Raw genomic sequence first — 20061 nt, 5'->3', positions numbered from 1 at the left:
ACATAAAATAAGGTGTATTTTGTGTAATTTTAAGGCTTAGAAAGTAGAAAATTATGTTTTATGAGGACCTGGGAACAGATTATTCTCATTTTAATGGTATCCAATGGGAAATTAATTTTTGGGAGACACACTTTTTACCTTACTCTGTCTGGGAACCAATTAAGTTTGTTAGCCAAGGTATCACCATACCTTGAAACTATTCAACTAGTACATCAAGTCAGTACTTTGGCTAACTGTGGACTGATGCGAAGAATTAGCGTTAGCATGTAGCTTCAGTCTTTAGTAAGTGTTTGAGTGTTGTTCAGGGCGCGGGAAAAAAAAGTTTTCTTGTTTTTCACAGTTGCTTTGGACAATGTAAAAAGGTGACGCTAGCCGACGGCGTTTCTCGTCGGCCTTGTCGAGGACGCTTTGTGTCAGATGTCCGCTAATTCGGCTCACACGTTGGGCGACTTGGCGAAGGTGTCGCAGGTGAAGCGTGTCACAAGTCGCCAGGCAGATTTAGTCGGCGCTGATTCTACCCAAACCCTGAGGAGGTTTTGGAAAGGTAGAGGAGACCCATTCAAGTGGACACCCGTAGCCTCAATTATCATCAATATGCCATCAACAAAACGAAATGTGATACATTCAAAGCCATGCGCATCAAACTTTATTGATAACTCACTGGGACGATTTGGGGAAAGGAAGCACAATGAAAGTATAGAAAAAATATGTCCTCAAACGCACCCTCACCCACCCCAAAAAATATAAAAAAATACTTGTTGAAAATACTTGAAAAAAACATCAGAACATATTTTATAACTATGTTTTTAATTTAAAATTATTGTTGTGTGCTTATTGTCACCCATGTCAAAAAAATACTGTCAGGAAAAAAATCTGAAACATTAAAAAAAAAAAAAAGGAATGCACGATAACAGCCTGCACGTTTTCGTGTATTTATTTACTTAGCTATTTTTCTATTTACCTACCTAGCGACCCATTTATTTATGTATTTATCTACTTATTGACTTATTTACTTATATATGTATTTATTTATTCGTCCATTTATTTACTTTTTTTACTTTTTTGACTTTTTTACTTTTTGACTTTTTTACTTAGTTACTTTTTATTTTTTTAACTTTTTTTACTTTTTTACTTAGTTACTTTTTTACTTTTTTTACTTTTTTACTTTACTTTTTGACTTTGACTTTTACTTTTTCACTTTTTTACTTTTACTTTTTATGTTTTTACTTTTTTTACTTTTTTACTTTTTTACTTAGTTACTTTTTTCCTTTTTTTACTTTTTTACTTTACTTTTTGATTTTTTGACTTTTTGACTTTTTGACTTTTTGACTTTACTTTTTGATGTTTTGACTTTTTGACTTTTTGACTTTTTTACTTAATTACTTAGTGACTTTCTTAGTGACTTAGTTACTTATACACTACGTCTGTGTAAGCTCTCGTCGTACAGGAGTGGTCCATCGATGAAAAGGTTTCTTCAGCCGTCATCTGTACTTCTTTGAAGATGTCCGACGTTTCGCTTCTTATCCAAGAAGCTTCGTCAGCAAACTAATGTCTTACTGGTAATTTCGGCCCTATATATATATCCGTACTGTCCAGACGTGGCGGTGCCAGACTCTGCTATCATTGGTCCCTGCACTCAGGTTGGGGGGGGCAGAGAACTAATCCCTGCGACTCCACTGATTACTTCTTAATAATAATATATTAATATATTAATAATTATCAGAATCAGAATCATCTTTATTGCCAAGTATGTAGAACACACAAGGAATTTGTTTGTTTGTTGTTTAGAACACGCTGCACTAGTATCGTCGTCAAAAAACTGCTATACTTTTTATTTTTTTTTTTTTTTTTTTTTACTTTTAAAACCCAAAACAGGTCCCGAAAAGCTCTCCGTGCGAAAACCAATCAGGCTCGGAAAGGGCCTCCTGAAAATCTTGGTTTGCCACAAACGACCGCTTGAACTCTTTCCTCCTCGCGGCTTTTTCTGAAAAGTCGCCAGGTGGTACGTTAGCGTGAAAAATGCCCCCGCGCCCCCCCCAAAAAAAACGTCAAGTCCACACCGCTGTTTGCATAATGTCGCCTTAACCCACTCAGCCATTCAGGCGTATCCAAAAACGTCCGTCCCTGCCATTCCCGCCACGGGCTCGCTCGCTAGGATGCGAACGTTGAATTTTTTAGAGCTTCCGTTCGCCTGGTTGAGCGCCCCCCCCACCCCCACCCCTCGCTTGTTGCATCACTCAGCGTAAATTCTAATCCCGGTCAGCGCCCCCCACCCCTCCCTCAAACCCGTTGAGGCGGTACGGTGATGGTGTCTGTTTTAAGTGATGTTTTGATTGGTGCCTAGCCGAGCGAGCTAACTCGACTCCCAGGACAGCAAGTTTTTTTTTTTCCTGGCGTGGGGGTGGGGGTGGGGGGTGACAGCGGCCCATCTAGGCGGCATCTCGCGAAAGGCAGTTTCACGCGTCTTTCTTGAGACTTGCTAGAAAGCACGTCATGCCCAAAAGAAGTGAAAAAAAAAATGTTTGACAGCGTACCAGAGCGTCTCTGTTTGATGGCTTCCTTGGCGGCCATGAAAAATTAATGTAGCGGAGAAACACCTGCAGTGAGTTTCCTCAACGACACGCGGGAGGAAAAATAGCAAAGTCGGTGGTTAAATCGTGGCACTTGCGGAGTGAAAATATGGCCTTGTTTTTTTTCTTTCTTTTCGTCTTCTGTTTCTTACTTAAAGGACAACCGACGTCTCCGGACAAGTTGTGTCCATAATTTGTAAAATGGCTTCAAATGACTTCTACGGAGTGTATTTTACAAAGATTACACCACATATAGCTATATTTTACGTTTTAAGACTCGCGCTGAATATTCGGAAGTCTTGTTTTTGAGTTGGTGACGAGTCCGTACGTGACGTCACTGAAGGAACGCCCCTAACCGAAAAAAAAAAAAAGAACACATTGTAACAGTTCTTCCATCACGTCAATGCATTTTGCTGTGCTTGTTTGGTCTGAAAACGTCATGTTGCACCAAAAAGAGCCAGAAGAGGGCGACCAAGATACATATCAGGAATTTATCAGCATGTGGAAACGGGCTGATTCATTCCTCAGCTCTGTCGCCATTTTCTGCCTCTTTTCTGGGACGCTACATTGCAGTCCAGATGCCTCAAAATGACACGGAAGGACTTCTTTAATCAAGTGCAAACATGTATGCTTTCCTCTTCAGAACTATTTGAATCATATTCATAACTGGATGTGTAACAAGAATTCACAGCTCATTTTTTTGCAGATATTGCAGATACACTTTAAGTCATTTTTATTGGTGTTTTGCATTTGAATAAAAATATCATACTGCGTGTTTTGGGTATTTTAGATGCTATAAAACGTTTTTCTGATGTCAGTTAAGAAACAAAAAAGTGACGTCGGTTGTCCTTTAAGCGTCATATTCTAAATGCAAAAATGCATTGATTGGAATAAATAATGAATAAACGAATAAATGAATAAATACACAAATAAATAAATACACAAATAAACAAACACAAGTAATATAATTTAATACACACAAACAAACACAAGTAGATAAATACACACATAAACAAACAAATGAATAACTAAACAAACATAAATAAATATAATATATACAAATATACAAATATATATATATATATATATATATATATAAAATAGTAAATGTAATAAATACATACATAAATACTGAAAACCAAATAAATAAACAAACACAAATAAATATGTATATAAACAACTAACTAACTAACTAGCTAACTAACTGTAACTAAATAAATAAATAGATACATAAAAAGATAAATAAATCTTGCTCGAGCTATCGATCTACTGCTGTAACGAGTTACCTAGCTAGCGAATTAGCCAGTTAGCGAGTTAGCCAGCTAGCGAGTTAGTTAGCTAATGAGTTAGCTAGCTAGCGAATAATTTAGATAGCTCAATAGCTAGCTAGCGAATTATTTAGATAGCTCAATAGCTAGCTAGCGAGTTCGGTAGCTAGCTCAATCACTATCTCGCTAGCTAGCTAACTCATTAGCTAGCTAACTCGCTAGCTAGATATCTTTTTTTTGGGGGGGGCAGGGTGATTCTGACCTCGCAAAGTGTAATGCTATATAGCGCCTCATGTTAACTAACACGAATCACGAGTTTGTAACATTTTCCGTCAAAGCAGGAGATTGTTTAACGTTGTGTTATGCGATTACCCGCAAAAAGCAACCGTGAAATTGTTGTTCGTCATCGCCAAAAGGAGACATATGCGTATATGTGTCCTTTTTATACGCTCTGTCGTTAGCTCGTGTCGTTGTAAAATCTTTCTCGTGTGCTTGAGATTGACATTGTTGGCCATTTGTGAATACAGTAAAGTCTCGTTATATCGATATTCAAGGGAGTCCGAAAAAATATCGATATAACCGGGACTATCGATATATCCGACCCTGTTTGCATGTAATTTTCTCCGTGCGTGCATAGAAATAGTATCGATATAACCGGGACTATCGATATATCCGATATCGATATAACCAGACTTTACTGTATTTAGTCCTATGTAGCTTAAATTTTGGTTAGCGATATGGCCATAAAATGACATTTTTGGATTACCGATGTTAGCAGTTTTTTTTTCCTGCTTTGATAAAAAGATGATCAATATGTCCTATTTCATCATCATAATCATTACTTTTGAAGGGTTTGTTGAGCTACCGCTAAGTCCCATTTTCTATTCCATGGCCGTCGTCGCCTTATTTGTTCGCTTTTTTTTTGGCACTGACAAATGTTTTGAATCGCACGTTAGCGCCAGGTAAGCACAAAACGACAACACGCCGCGATTGTACACGTCGCGATCAAAGCGCTGCGCCGTGTATTGTGTGCGCCGCATTGAATGTGTCGCACGCCTCTGATCATTTCGCTTTTCCTTCGCTTGCCGTTTTTTATTTTTTTTTGTGTGTGTGTGTGTGTGTGTGTGTGTGAAAGGCGCGAAAGGACAGGTGGGTGTGAGATATCAAACGTGAGGAGCCGGGTTTTCAGCTGATATTAAAAGATGATTGTGCGTGGGCCCCAGCCATAAGAATGTAAACCCCCCCCCCGTATCAGTCACAGCCGACAAACCAGGACGTAAAAAAAAAATATTGCCGTGTAAATAGTTGAAATAGCTGATGTGGTTTGTGGATCAAGAATCATGTTGTTATAGAAGCGTTCCTTTTTTTTTTTTTTTTTTTGCTGTTCATGATAACAAATATCAACTCGGTTTCCTTGTTTGTGGAACAATTTAACCGCAACAATGCAAAAAAAAAGGCGCAATGCGAACACAAGGCATCACACGGAACTTTAAATTGGTTTACATCATTTTCAAGTCAATATAAAAAAGTATTGTACAGTGATACCTTGGCTTACGAACGTAATTGGGTCCCAGACAGTGTGTGTAAGGCGAAAAGTGTGTATCCCAAAAAATAATTTCCCATAGGAAACCATTAAAATGAGAATAATCCGTTCCCAGGTCACCATAAAACATAATTTTCTACTAAACAAGCCTTAATACTACACAAAATATTCCTTATTTTATGTATAATAAATGTGCTATGGTATTATAATTAAAGAAATATACTGTACTGTATAATAAAGTCATTTTATTTACCTATGTGATGGTCGTTGATGGAATGGAGTGGCCGGTTTCATCAGCATTAAACACTTGATGAGGAACCTATAATAATAATAATAATACATTTTATTTCAAGCGCCTTTCAAAACACCCAAGGACACTTTACAATAAAAACAATAGAACACAGCACATAACAATAAAACCATAAGTAAAATGATAAATAATAAAATAGCAGAGAGAATTAGACATTGAAAGCAATTTTAAACAAATGGGTTTTGAGATGAGCCTTGAAAATAGGGAGGGAGTCAATATTACGGATGTTGGGTGGGAGTGAATTCCAGAGTTTGGGAGCAGAGCGGCTGAAAGCTCTGCATCCCATCGTGGTGAGACGGGCAGAGGGCACATAGAGGTGAAGGGAGGATGAGGATCTGAGGGACCGAGAGGGAACAGAGATTTGAAGCAGGTCAGAAAGATAGGGAGGAGCAAGGTTATGGATGGCTTTGAAAGTAAACAGAAGTATTTTGAATTCGATACGATGTTTAACCGGTAGCCAGTGGAGTTGCTGGAGTACAGGGGTGATGTGGTGAAAGGAGGGGGTTTTGGTGATGATCCGGGCTGAAGAATTTTGGACGAGTTGGAGTTTATGGAGAAATTTCTGATTGACACCGAAGAGAAGTGCGTTGCAATAATCGATGCGGGAGGTGACAAGACTGTGGATAAGGATAGCAGCGGAGTGAGGGGTGAGCGAGGGACGGAGACGGTTAATATTACGGAGGTGGAAATAAGCAGACCGAGTAATGTTATTAATATGGGAGTGAAAGGAAAGTGAGCTCTTGACCTGAGGGGAGGGGGACACGGTAGAACTGTCAATGGTGAGGGAGAAACTGTTAGTTTTGTGGAGGGTGGATTTGGTACCGACAAGAAGAAGTTCAGTTTTTTCACTGTTGAGCTTGAGAAAGTTATGGGAAAGCCAGGATTTAATTTCTGAGAGGCAACATGAGAGGGATGAAGGTGGAAGAGAAGCGTCGGGTTTGCTGGAGAGGTAGAGTTGGGTGTCATCCGCGAAGCAGTGAAAGTGAATGCCAAACTTACGGAAAATATTGCCAAGAGGAAGTAGGTAGATAATAAAGAGAAGTGGCCCCAGGACAGACCCTTGAGGCACACCAGAGGACACCGGAGAGGACCGTGAGGTGAACGAGTTGATTTGGATGAATTGTGCGCGATCAGAGAGATAGGAGTGAAACCAGCGGAGTGGGATGTGGGTGACGTAGCCTTCTTCTTTCACCATCTTGAGGAATGATCCCTTGTAGGTGCTTTCTCTGCGATAATTTTATCTAGTTCATCATCAATTGTGGTCTGTTCAGATGGGTTGATAGGTTTTTGCATCAAGTGTACAGATGGCTTGTGCGGGTTATTTGTGGAGCTTGATTGATGGGAATTTTAACCTTGCAGTCTACACTCTGCCTTTGAACTATCAAAGTTGAAACAAGTCCAAATGTCACTGTTGTCTAACTCTCTCACTGTCGTATGCCTGTCTCTTTAATGTTTAAACCACCTCCCCTCACTGCTGCATTCTTGACCAATCATGGCTTTAACTGATGGCTGGGGGTGGGGAAAAAACAAAACCTTAAGAAATTCGGGAATGGCGCTCTACGTCATATTTTCAATTTCCGAATAAATACAGTGGCAGTGAATGAGTTTTCCTCTGTGATAATTTCACTTGCCTGAATTGCCCGAATACAGTACAATACAATACAATACAATATTGATTTAGAAAATACAATACAATACAATACATATTGATTTATATAGCGCTTTAACAACTGTATAATAAAACTAACTTGGCTACAGTTAGCTAGCTACAGGACTCGGACGCATCCAGTATATCGTTACAGTTGCCATTTCACACTGTATTTACATTTGCTTGTTAGCATTAGCATAGGAACTGTAGCTTCGTAAGAATAGTAGAATTGTAGAAACTAAAATATAATAGCGTGATAGTTGAGTATCCCACATTTGGTTATAAAACAAGCAAAGATAAAGCAGCCAAAATAGCGCTACACTCCTGTTTTGCTAACTGTGTCATGGCTAGTGCGCCTCAAGGCTAACTCCATTTTAAAAAAATATTTGTAATGTATTGTCATTGTCTTCACTCTCCATCTCATGTTAGCGTTATCTTAGCCACCGTGGTTTCACAACAGTAGCTTAGCAATCATATCTTAGCTCAAGTTCAATTAAGGATGAGGTCCAAACAGGTTTTTTTAAGAAGTGTGTCAAACCAGTAGTGGTTACAACAGCATTGCAGCATTTTTTTTCTCTCCAAAATGTTTTTATTTCATTTTTTTTTTTTTTACTGTTGTTGTTATTGTTGTTGTTGAGCGCGCTTTTGTCTCATTTTGATTTGTGGGCTTTGTAACTCAAGAAAGAGAGCAACAAAAGATTTGGTACTTCAAAGTCATTTTGATAGTTTTCTGGTTCCAAGGCTTTTGGACACATTAAAAGGTGTCAAGATCACAGGATCACGCCTTTGCTTTGCCTTCTGCTTGTCTTCTCCGCTGACTCAATAGTTAAAAAAGGTCTCACTCAGGTCTCACGCTTTCCTAATTACTTGAAGGGTGCGGCGCGTGTATGTTGTTGAAAAAAAAAATCCAAATTATTCCTCTGGTTGTATTAACAATATTGTTTATCATTTGTGTTCAAGTACATTTTTTTTTTTCAGGGAAATAAATATATAATTGTTTTTTTTTAAGTACAATTTTGTGTATACAGATTACTGTGCAGTGATACCTGGGCTTACGAACTTAATTGGTTCCCAGAGAGAGTGTGTAAGGCGAAAAGTGTGTATGCCAAAAAATAATTTCCCATAGGAAACCATTAACATGAGAATAATCCGTTCCCAGGTCCCCCTAAAATGGGAATAATCCGTTCCCAGGTCCCCCGTAAAATATAATATTCTACTTTCTAATTTTCTAAGCCTTAAAACTACACAAAATATACATTACTTGATGTATAATAAATGTGCTATGGTATTATAATTAAAGAAATAAACTGTACTGTATAATAAAGTCGTTTTATTTACCTTTGTGATGGTCGTTGATGTCTTGATGGAATGGAGAGGCCGGTTTCATCAGCATTAAACTCTGGATGAGGAACGTAACCTTCTTCTTTCACCATCTTGAGGAATGGTCCCTTGACTGACTCATCTCTCTATTAGCTATCTATATGGCTAGCTAGCTATATATTAGCTAGCTACCTGGTTATCTGGCTATCTATTAGTTATATGGTGGTTAGCTATCTATTAGCTATCAGCTAGCTAGCTTTCTATCTATTTGCGTTACTTCCGGGTTGAGTGAACGCTGGCGCGTGTGGCTGCCGCTGCTCACCCGCAAAAAAACGTATCCTGTGACTGTAAAGTGACCTTGGGAGTTTTGAAAGGTGCTTAAAAATGAAATGTATTATTATTATTATTAATATTTCTTCAAAAATTGTCAATTGTCTTAAAAAAGAAACGTTATCTTCCGATGATCCTCACATTACTTTTTTCATTGAAAAACAAACACCTCTTTTTCCACATCCATTTTTTCTCCTTCAATATACATGAGCACCAACGCAAAATGAAATGATTCACAGACCATTTTTCTTTCTTCTCACCAGAAGCATGTGGAACGCAGGCAACAGTGGCGACGGTGGTCAGGTAACCGGTAGGATGGAGACGACGCCATCGCCGGGCAGCGCCAGCATCTCAGTGTCGCAGCAGCAGGCGCCCAAAAAGTTTGCTCCAATGGTGGCGCCCAAACCCAAGTTCAACCCCTATAAGCACGCTACCGACACAGATCTCGCAGGTAAACCAAAACGCAAACACAAATATCGCATGAAGCATTTTAGACACTTTGTGTTGAACTGAACACCACATTTAGGTCAAATTCAAAGTTTGATGATTCTGTGTGAAAACGGTTGTGGGAAGGCCCGTTCATTGGCCCTTCCATTCTTAAAGGACACCATTTTTTTGTTTCCTAACTGACATCAGAAAAACGTTTCAGAGCAGGGGTGTCAAAGTCATTTTTTGCCGCGAGCCACATTGTAGTTATGGTTTCCTCTCGAGGGCCGTTATGAATTTGGGGAACCCATTAGAATGTTTAAATCCCTTCAAATATTACATATAGAGCACACATCAAATTAATGAATAAGTCGTTTTCAAATCTGAACTCAAGAATAATGACTTTTATTGTGGTTGACATCCAAAAATATGAAATTTTGGCTCAGATTTTAGCAATCGTCATGGAATTTAACAAGTTTGATTTGCTTTCGCGGGCCGAAAAAAATGATGTGGCGGGCCGGATTTGGCCCGCGGGCCTTGACTTTGACACCGTGTTTTAGAGCATCTAAAATACCCAAAACACACAGGCTGATATTTTTAGTCAAATGCAAAACACAGATAAAAATGAGTTAGTGTCCCAAACAAAACTACTTCAAAATGACCTCAGAGATGGCGAGTTTCAGAAAGTCCCGCCCCCTTGTTCGTGACGTCACGCTAGGACGTCTTGCCTTGCTTTAGAATCAAAAATATGGCTTCAGATTCGGAGAAGATGCTTTCTTGTTACTCATCCAGTTATGAATATGATTCAAATACAGTAAAGTCTCGTTATATCGATATCGGATATATCGATAGTCCCGGTTATATCGATACTATTTCTATGCACGCACTGAGAAAATTACATGCAAACAGGGTCGGATATATCGATAGTCCCGGTTATATCGATATTTTTTCGGACTCCCTTGAATATCGATATAACGAGACTTTACTGTAGTTCTGAAGAGGAAAGCATAAATGTTTGCAATCGATCAAAGAAGTCCTTCCGTATCAATTCGAGCCGTCTGGACTCCAATGTAGCGTCCCAGAAAATGCACAAGATGGCGCCCAAGCTCCCTTGGAAATGGGCTCATTTGTCTGCTGGGAATTTGTGTCAACTAGTATCAAATAGTAGTCTTGGTGCAACACACAACGATTCACCATCGTGTTATTTATGTGTTTTCCTTCTAATTTCGCTATCAACACTGATCAACACAAAGTTTTCAGACCAAACAAAGTACCCAAAAATGCATTATGTGTCGCTTTCTCGGTCAGGGGCGTTCCTTTGGTGACGTCACGTCAGGAATCGTCACCAACTCGAAAACAAGACTTCTTGAATATTCAGCGTGACTCTTAAAACGTAAAATATAGCTATATGTCGTGGAATCTTTGTAAAATACGCTCAGTAGAAGTCATTTAAAGTGATTTTACAAATTATGGACACGACTTGTCCGGAGCGTCGGTTGTCTTTTAAATATAATAACTTCTATCCTGTCTATTCTCTATCAATAACACAAGAGGCTCTTCACCTGTTAACACAATGACGCTAACACAAACGCGGGAATCACAGAGGCCAATGTGGAAAAAAAACAGAGCTTAGAACAATATCAGTGGCGGTGACACAGACGGGCGGGATCCATAAAGGACACTCCGGATGGTGATTAAGAGCGCTCGTGGCTTAAAGCAGCTAATTAGGATTCCTTGTTGAGCGAGCAGCCTCTTGAAGCTAATTGCTCAATAAAGGGAGTGCAAGCGTCGCGATTAAAACACTCTTCCGCTGCTTTTCGTCTCAATTAGCGCTGGCGGCTTCAAAGCCCATTCAAAATGGACGCCCGCTAATGCGCTCCGCTAGATGGAAAAACAAAGTCAGTGACGCATGACGTCTTGTTGTAAGTATGTCTCGTTGATGAGTGACAGCGACAAATGTAAGCGTCACCCCAAAAAAAACAAAAAAAGAAAATCATTATGTTGAATTTGACTTCACAGTATTGTTGAGCTTTGTTTATACAGTATATTTTAATTATGTTTACAGTTTTTTTCAATGCCCTTTTCAACAAAAACAGCTATTTTTCATTATATATATATATATATACATGTGTGTATATATATATATATATATGTATATATATATATGTATATGTATATATACATGTGTGTATATATATATATATATATGTGTGTGTGTGTGTGTGTGTGTGTGTGTGTGTGTGTGTGTGTGTGTGTGTGTGTGTGTGTGTGTGTGTGTGTGTGTGTGTGTGTGTGTGTGTGTGTGTGGTGTGTCTATGTATATATGTGTGTGTATGTATATAGGTATGTATGTATGTGTGTACATTTGTGTATGTGTGTATATGTATGTATGTATGTGTGTATGTATGTGTGTGTATGTATATGTGTGTGTATATATGTGTGTGTATGTATATGTGTGTGTATATATGTATATATATATATATGTGTGTGTGTGTGTGTGTGTGTGTGTGTGTGTGTGTGTGTGTGTGTGTGTGTGTGTGTGTGTGTGTGTGTGTGTGTATGTGTGTGTGTGTGTGTGTGTATCGGTGTGTGTTTAAGTGTGTATGTGTGTATGGGTGTGTATTAGTGTATATGTGTGTATATATGTGTATATATGGATATATGTATATATATGTGTATGGAGGTGTATATATGTACATGTGTGTATATATGTATATATCTTTGTATATGTATGTATATGTGTATATATATATAGAGAGAGAGTGAGAGATATACATATACATAGAGAGATATTTCTAAAAACAGATATTTCAACAAAATATATATACATATATATATATATATATATATATATATATATATATTATATATATATAAATATATATATACATATATATATACATTTACAAATATAAATATACAAATATGTATAATTTTTTTCCCTAAAATATTTTTCTAAAAAATATATTTTTTTCCCTGCATAACACAGATACATTAACAATGCAATATAAAAAGAATATACAGAAAATATGTATATGACCATGCTTATGAATATGTAGCTCTATATCTATGTGTGTGTGTGCGTGTGTGTGTATATAACCTGTTGTTTAAACAAAAAAAGTATATAAATTTCAGCAGACAGTATCCTTTCAAACGAGTGCAGAAAACCAGTTTTATTACTCTGGCTTGAACTATTTTCCGTATTCCCTGATAAACGTGTCTTTGAGCCGCCTCGCACGGGAGAGCGGCTGATCTACATGGCATCAATCTATAGCGACATGTTAAACCCTCAAATCTGTTGTAAGTCATCTTGAGTCGTCGTCTGGCTCTCGCTTGCCTTCCCGCTGGGAATCGACATAACTTCTTCACTCCCAAAAAAAAAAAAAAAATAAAATAAAATATTGGAGGCGGCGGATTGCTACTGGCCTTCCCTCCGCCCCTTTTTTTTTTTAAAGCAGCGCGGCTAGACAAAAGACGACAGTGAAGCAGGGTGCCAAATTGACTTGTCTCTTGATTTCTATGCTAATCCTCATTTTTACATCAGAAGATTGATTAAAAAAAAATAAACAGGAGGGATTAATACACTCATAAAGGGCGCCTTATCTTTTTTTGACAAGCATCTGCAGACGCTTGCACATGCCACCGCGTTTCGTTTATGTGTGTAAAACTGATCTGATGGATACATTGATCAATCCTAAAAATGCCGTATTTACCCATAGTGGTGGACAAAAAAAGCCCATTGTACTACGCTTCAAGAAAAGTTGAAAAAGGATACAGTGATACCTCGGTTTACGAACCCCTTGGCTTACGAACTTTTCGGTTTACGAACGTTACGTTTATGACTTTTACCTTGGCATACGAACCTTACCTTGGCATAGGAACTTTTTTTTGTACGCGCAGCTGCGTCAATGAGTGATGTGTCGTTCGCGAACGAACCCGTTCTTCTAACAACAAAATGGCAGCCGTCTGTTTTTGTCCTCTATTCCCCGCCCCCAGTCTTCGGTTAAAGCCACGTGATCGGTCAAGAACGCAGCAGTGAGGGGGGGGGGTGGTTTAAACATTAAAGAGACAGGCAGACGACAGTGAGAGAGTTTCAACTTTGATGGTTCAAAGGCAGAGTGTAGACTGCAAGGTTAAAATATCCCATCAATCAGGCTCCACAAACAACCCGCACAAGCCATCTTGATGCACAAAGCTATCAACCGAGCTAAACAGAACACAATTGATGAGGAACTAGGTAAAATTATTGCAGAGAAAGCACCTACAAGGGATCATTCCTCACATTCCACACGCGCCAGCGTTCACTCAACCCGGAAGTAACTCAAATAGATAGAAAGCTAGCTAGCGAGCCAATAGATAGCTAATAGCTGTCCTGTCCAACATAAATCCGCTTCAACTCCAAGCCGCGACAGTTTCATACACGCATCGGCACTTTGCACTAACGTCCCTAATCCACTGGTGAAAAGGACGCTTTGATCCTCTCCTCTTTCATCTATAACTGCTTCATGCACACACGAAGCTGTAGCATCCATTTGGACAGAGTCCGAAACCAAAGCAGACAGATCTTCTCAGATAACGCAGACCCAAAAAAGAAAAATCACGTTTTTATCATTTAAAAAAAAATGTGACTTTTAAAAATGATATGATCGACCACTTGCGGATCCTCGAGGGTCATCACGTGTTAAGATTACGCGTGACAAAATCCACAATATTTTTTCCGTTTCCGCCCCACAAGAAAGAAAAACAACATTTCTAAGTGATGACAATGATGCTGCTTTGTTGTTGTTTTTTCTTTTTCATTTTTGGCATGCACAAGATACTTGCAATAATAATAATAATAATAATAATAATAATAATAATAATAATAATAATAATAGAAATAATAGTAATAAAAATAGATATAATAGTAAGAAAAATAGTAATAGTAATAGTAGTAATAATAGTAATAGCAATAACAATAGTTATAGTCATAGTCATAGTAGTAATAATAATAGTTGTAATAGTCGTAATAGTAGTATTAGTAGTAATAATAATAATAATAATAATAATAATAATAATAATAATAATAATACAGTAAAGTCTCGTTATATCGATATTCAAGGGAGTCCGAAAAAATATCGATATAACCGGGACTATCGATATATCTGACCCTGTTTGCATGTAATTTTCTCCGTGCGTGCATAGAAATAGTATCGATATAACCGGGACTATCGATATATCCGATATCGATATAACGAGACTTTACTGTAATAATAATAATAATAGTAATAATAGTAATAAAAATAGTAATAGTAGTAATAATAGTAATAGCAACAATAGTTATAGTCATAGTCATAGTAGTAATAGTAATAATAGTAACAGTAGTAATAATAATAATAATAATAATAATAATAATAATAGAAATAATAGAAATAATAGTAATAAAAATAGTAATAGTAGTAATAATAGTAATAGCAATAACAATAGTTATAGTCATAGTAGTAATAGTAATAATAGTATTAGTAGTAACAGTAGTAATAATAATAATAATAATAATAATAATAATAATAATAATAAAAGTAATAGGAGTAATAGTAATTGTAACAGTAGTAATAATAGTAGTAGTATTAGTAGGAATAATAATAATAATAATGTATAATAATACAATAATAACGTAACTGAAATAGATAGCTAGCTAGCCAGGTAGCCAGATAGCTAATAGATAGCTAGCCAGCTAGAAAATATACCTAGCTAAAGATCTTTTTAGCTAGCTTTTTGTCGCACTAGATATCTATATCTATGTATTTCCGTATTTATTTTACTATTTATTTAATTACAGTAGTGAAATTGGCTTTTTTTTTTTGCTGTGTCAAAAAACATTTTTGCTAAGTATTTTAATATAATGGGCATCCTTTTTCCTTCATTTCTAAGCGCTAGCTAGCTAGCTTTAGTTGTACCAAATGAAGGTGATAAACGCTAGCTAGCTAGCTTTAGTTGTACCAAATAGAGGTGATAAACGCTAGCTAGTTAGCTCGCTTTAGTTGTACAAAACGGAGTTTCCAAATGGAGGTGATAAACGCTAGCTAGTTAGCTAGCTTTAGTTGTACAAAACGGAGTTTCCAAATGGAGGTGATAAACGCTAGCTAGTTAGCTCGCTTTAGTTGTACAAAACGGAGTTTCCAAATGGAGGTGATAAACGCTAGCTAGTTAGCTAGCTTTAGTTGTACAAAACGGAGTTTCCAAATGGAGGTGATAAACGCTAGCTAGTTAGCTAGCTTTAGTTGTACAAAACGGAGTTTCCAAATGGAGGTGATAAACGCTAGCTAGTTAGCTCGCTTTAGTTGTACAAAACAGAGTTTCCAAATGGAGGTGATAAACGCTAGCTAGTTAGCTAGCTTTAGTTGTACAAAACGGAGTTTCCATATGGAGGTGATAAACGCTAGCTAGCTCGCTTTAGTTGTACAAAACGGAGTTTCCAAATGGAGGTGATAAACGCTAGCTAGTTAGCTCGCTTTAGTTGTACAAAACGGAGTTTCCAAATGGAGGTGATAAACGCTAGCTAGTTAGCTAGCTTTAGTTGTACAAAACGGAGTTTCCAAATGGAGGTGATAAACGCTAGCTAGTTAGCTAGCTTTAGTTGTACAAAACGGAGTTTCCATATGGAGGTGATAAACGCTAGCTAGCTTTAGTTGTACAAAACGGAGTTTCCAAATGGAGGTGATAAACGCTAGCTAGTTAGCTAGCTTTAGTTGTACAAAACGGAGTTTCCAAATGGAGGTGATAAACGCTAGCTAGTTAGCTAGCTTTAGTTGTACAAAACGGAGTTTCCAAATGGAGGTGATAAACGCTAGCTAGTTAGCTAGCTTTAGTTGTACAAAACGGAGTTTCCAAATGGAGGTGATGAACGCTAGCTAGTTAGCTAGCTTTAGTTGTACAAAACGGGGTTTCCAAATGGAGGTGATAAACGCTAGCTAGCTAGCTCGCTTTAGTTGTACAAAACAGAGTTTCCAAATGGAGGTGATAAACGCTAGCTAGTTAGCTAGCTTTAGTTGTACAAAACGGAGTTTCCAAATGGAGGTGATAAACGCTAGCTAGTTAGCTCGCTTTAGTTGTACAAAACAGAGTTTCCAAATGGAGGTGATAAACGCTAGCTAGTTAGCTAGCTTTAGTTGTACAAAACGGAGTTTCCATATGGAGGTGATAAACGCTAGCTAGCTCGCTTTAGTTGTACAAAACGGAGTTTCCAAATGGAGGTGATAAACGCTAGCTAGTTAGCTCGCTTTAGTTGTACAAAACGGAGGTTCAAAATGGAGGTGATAAACGCTAGCTAGTTAGCTCGCTTTAGTTGTACAAAACGGAGTTTCCAAATGGAGGTGATAAACGCTAGCTAGTTAGCTAGCTTTAGTTGTACAAAACGGAGTTTCCATATGGAGGTGATAAACGCTAGCTAGCTCGCTTTAGTTGTACAAAACGGAGTTTCCAAATGGAGGTGATAAACGCTAGCTAGTTAGCTAGCTTTAGTTGTACAAAACGGAGTTTCCATATGGAGGTGATAAACGCTAGCTAGCTCGCTTTAGTTGTACAAAACGGAGTTTCCAAATGGAGGTGAGAAACGCTAGCTAGTTAGCTAGCTTTAGTTGTACAAAACGGAGTTTCCAAATGGAGGTGATAAACGCTAGCTACTTAGCTAGCTTTAGTTGTACAAAACGGAGTTTCCAAATGGAGGTGATGTTCTTTCATATCTCAAAAGTTGTGAATTTTAGCAGTAAAACGGTACACGCATTTTCTTATGCCTTAGATTTACGGGAACTCTTGTTGTCTGGAGAGGCGGAAAGAAAAAAAAAAGCTTGACGCAGAGAATGGTTCTTAATTAGCGAGATATGTACAGAAGGAGAACGATTTATAACATTTTAGTCCTCTCAAGTACAAACGAAGCAAGAGGATTTTAGGGGTACTTTGGAGATGTGAAAAAAAAAAGAAATGGAAAAAAAAAGAAATCCCTCCGGATGAGAAATAGAGATGTGGGGAACAATAGGCAGATTATTTTATTGTAGAAGGAGTTAGGGGGGGGGGGGGTGCGCTGGCAGAAAAGGTGAATGCTTTTCAAAGAGCAGCCAGATTCCTACACGGAATATTTGAGACAGGTTGAAACAAATGACGGCTGTGAAATATTCATTGTGTCGAGAGAGAATGTGTCACAACATGAAGGAAAGCGGACCGCCTTCGTATTTGGGGAGGGGCCGTGAAATTAGACATTTTCAAGTGTGACTTGAATGTTGAGCCAATGACACATTTAAAATGGGGAGTTTTTTCCCCCCTCATCTTGAAAGTTTACTTTCTACCGTCGCTAAATCATATTGGAGAATACAAGTAACATCAGATTTATCACAGAGTTCCGTTCCGACCAAACGGTCGTAAGTCAGAATGGTCGTAAAGTGATACCTTGGCTTACAAACTTAATTGGTTCCCAGACAGTGTGTATCCCAAAAATTAATTTCCCATAGGAAACCATTAACATGAGAATAATCCATTCCCAGGTCCCCATAAAACATAATTTTCACAGAATAAGCCTTAAAACTACACAAAATATACCTTATTGTATGTATAATAAATGTGCTATGGTATTACAGTAAAGTCTCGTTATATCGATATTCTCGGGAGTCGGAAAAAAATATCGATATATCCGATCCTGCGGCATGTAAATTTTCTCCTTGCGTTCATAGAAATAGTATCGTAATAAGCAGTACTATCGATATAACCCATATCGATATAACGTGATTTTACTGTATAGAAAAATCTAATATAAATATAAGAAATAAACTGTACCTTATAATAAAGTCGTTTTATTGACCTTTGTGATGGTCGTTGATGGCTTGATGGAATGGAGTGACCGGTTTCATCAGCATTAAACACTTGATGAGGAACGTAGCCTTCTTCTTTCACCATCTTGTGGAATGATCCCTTGTAGGTGCTTTCTCCGTGATAATTTTATCTAGTTTCTCATCAATTGTGTTTTGTTTAGCTGGGCTTGTGCGGGTTGTTTGTGGAGCGTGATTGATGGGATATTTTAACCTTGCAGTCTACACTCTCCCTTTGAACTATCAAAGTTGAAACGAGTCCACATTTCACTGTTTTCTATTCCATTTTATCACTTTATCATTTTTGCAAAAATAAAATAACAACAATATTAATGCGTCGGCCAGGAAGTGACGTATAAGGAAGCGGAGGGTAGTCGAGTGATGCATTGAGATGCACTCAGTTTGGTTGAGAACCAAATTTCGGTTGTATACCGGGGCATACAAAATATGACATTTTTGATTGAAAACCGAATGGGATGAGAACCGAGACGTTCAAAAACCGAGGTTTGACTGTATTTAGTATTTTTTGGCAACTTTTTGTCACCATTTTCCCACTAGTACACATACATGCGCTAACCCAACAACGCTAAGTTTCCCACAAATCCTGAATCCGCATTTTTGTTTCGTTCCAAACTCCACTTTTCACTTCAGACACTTTAAAATCTTTATTTTATTTTTTTTTAATCCCCCTGTAAACCCATTGTCATCAGATGCCACGGGCATCAAAAGTACAGTCAAAAGGCAAAGAAACATCAAGGGCTTTGCGCTAACACATACACACCAAATAAAGTATGCATTGATGTGGAAGCCGCCAGGCGTGAAGGAGTGGTCTCCACGGGGGCTACCGAGGCCGCTCGCTCGCTGGACTTCCTGTTAATCCTCCCGGTGAAGTGCGCCGGGGACCGCGACCAAACATTGGCTCGTCATCCTCGCCTCGGAGCAGCCGCGCAAAAAAAAAAAAAAAAAAAAAACGCTTATGCAAACGCTTAATGATACAAAGCTAGCGCGCAATTAGTAAGTTAACTTGCAACTTTGTAGCCTAGCAAGTTTTATCGGAAAAGGATGTTTTCGCAACTTTTTATTTATTTATTTATTTTTCTAGTTTTTTTTTGGGCGTGCAAGTAATTTTTATCAGCTGTGCTGATCAGCGCCACGACATCATGTGGCAACCAGGACCATTTCCTATCAACAAATCTGTTTAGCTTGAGGGTCGGAGGATGCTAATTGCGACTTTGTAATGGTTCGTTTTTTGTCACATGGACATTTTTTTGGGGGAAAATAAAAAAATTCTTGTTCTACTCAAGGCAAGAGAGGAAATGTCAGAATATTTACACTTACAAAGAATTATTTTGTCTGCTTTTCAGAGGTGAAATTTTATGGGTATAAAAGCTGAAAATGACTATTAAAAAGATTTTTTTTGAAAAGTTGAAATATGGCAAGGATAAAGCTGTGGACAAAAAGACCTTTTAAAGAGCAAATATGTGTTTTATTTGGACAATTAATTTTGATCTTATGATATTAGTCATATGCCCACCCCGTGCCAAAAAGTTGGATTGTTCCAGTATTAAATTTTGTTGTTATGATGGGGAAAATATTGCGATTTTTTTTTTTTTTTAAATACTTCCTTGCAAACAAATAAAATAACAAACAAACCAAGTCACAAAAAAAAAACAAGCGATTATGACCAAATTACGTACCCATCACACTCTCGGTCCCCATGACGTCACACTCTCAGTCCCCACTAAGTCATACTCTCTGTCCCCACGATATCACCCATCTCGGTCCCCACGACGTCACATTCTCCGTCCC

The 20061-nt window shown here is 37.9% G+C and overlaps 1 protein-coding gene across 5 annotated transcripts in view; it reads left to right on the top strand.

Annotated features, from left to right (window-relative positions):
• Window positions 1-20061, top strand: part of lpp (LIM domain containing preferred translocation partner in lipoma) — an 89674-nt gene that overhangs the window by 34929 nt on the left and 34684 nt on the right. For 2 of the 5 annotated variants that reach the window (XM_089001485.1, XM_089001487.1), the window contains exon 2: window positions 9256-9440. In XM_089001485.1, coding sequence (XP_088857611.1) covers window positions 9257-9440 — 184 coding nt within the window. In that variant the 5' untranslated portion in view covers window position 9256. Of the gene's footprint in view, window positions 1-8852; window positions 9034-9252; window positions 9441-20061 lie in introns of those variants that run through there. The other 3 variants (XM_089001482.1, XM_089001483.1, XM_089001486.1) reach the window with 2 other exon arrangements.

This window comes from Hippocampus bargibanti, linkage group LG07 (genome assembly GCF_051943395.1).
Source record: "Hippocampus bargibanti isolate YZ-2025 linkage group LG07, ASM5194339v1, whole genome shotgun sequence".
Classification (NCBI taxonomy): domain Eukaryota; kingdom Metazoa; phylum Chordata; class Actinopteri; order Syngnathiformes; family Syngnathidae; genus Hippocampus; species Hippocampus bargibanti.
The sequence above is the reverse complement of the archived record's forward strand: the minus strand, read 5'-3'. Positions and strand labels throughout refer to the sequence as shown.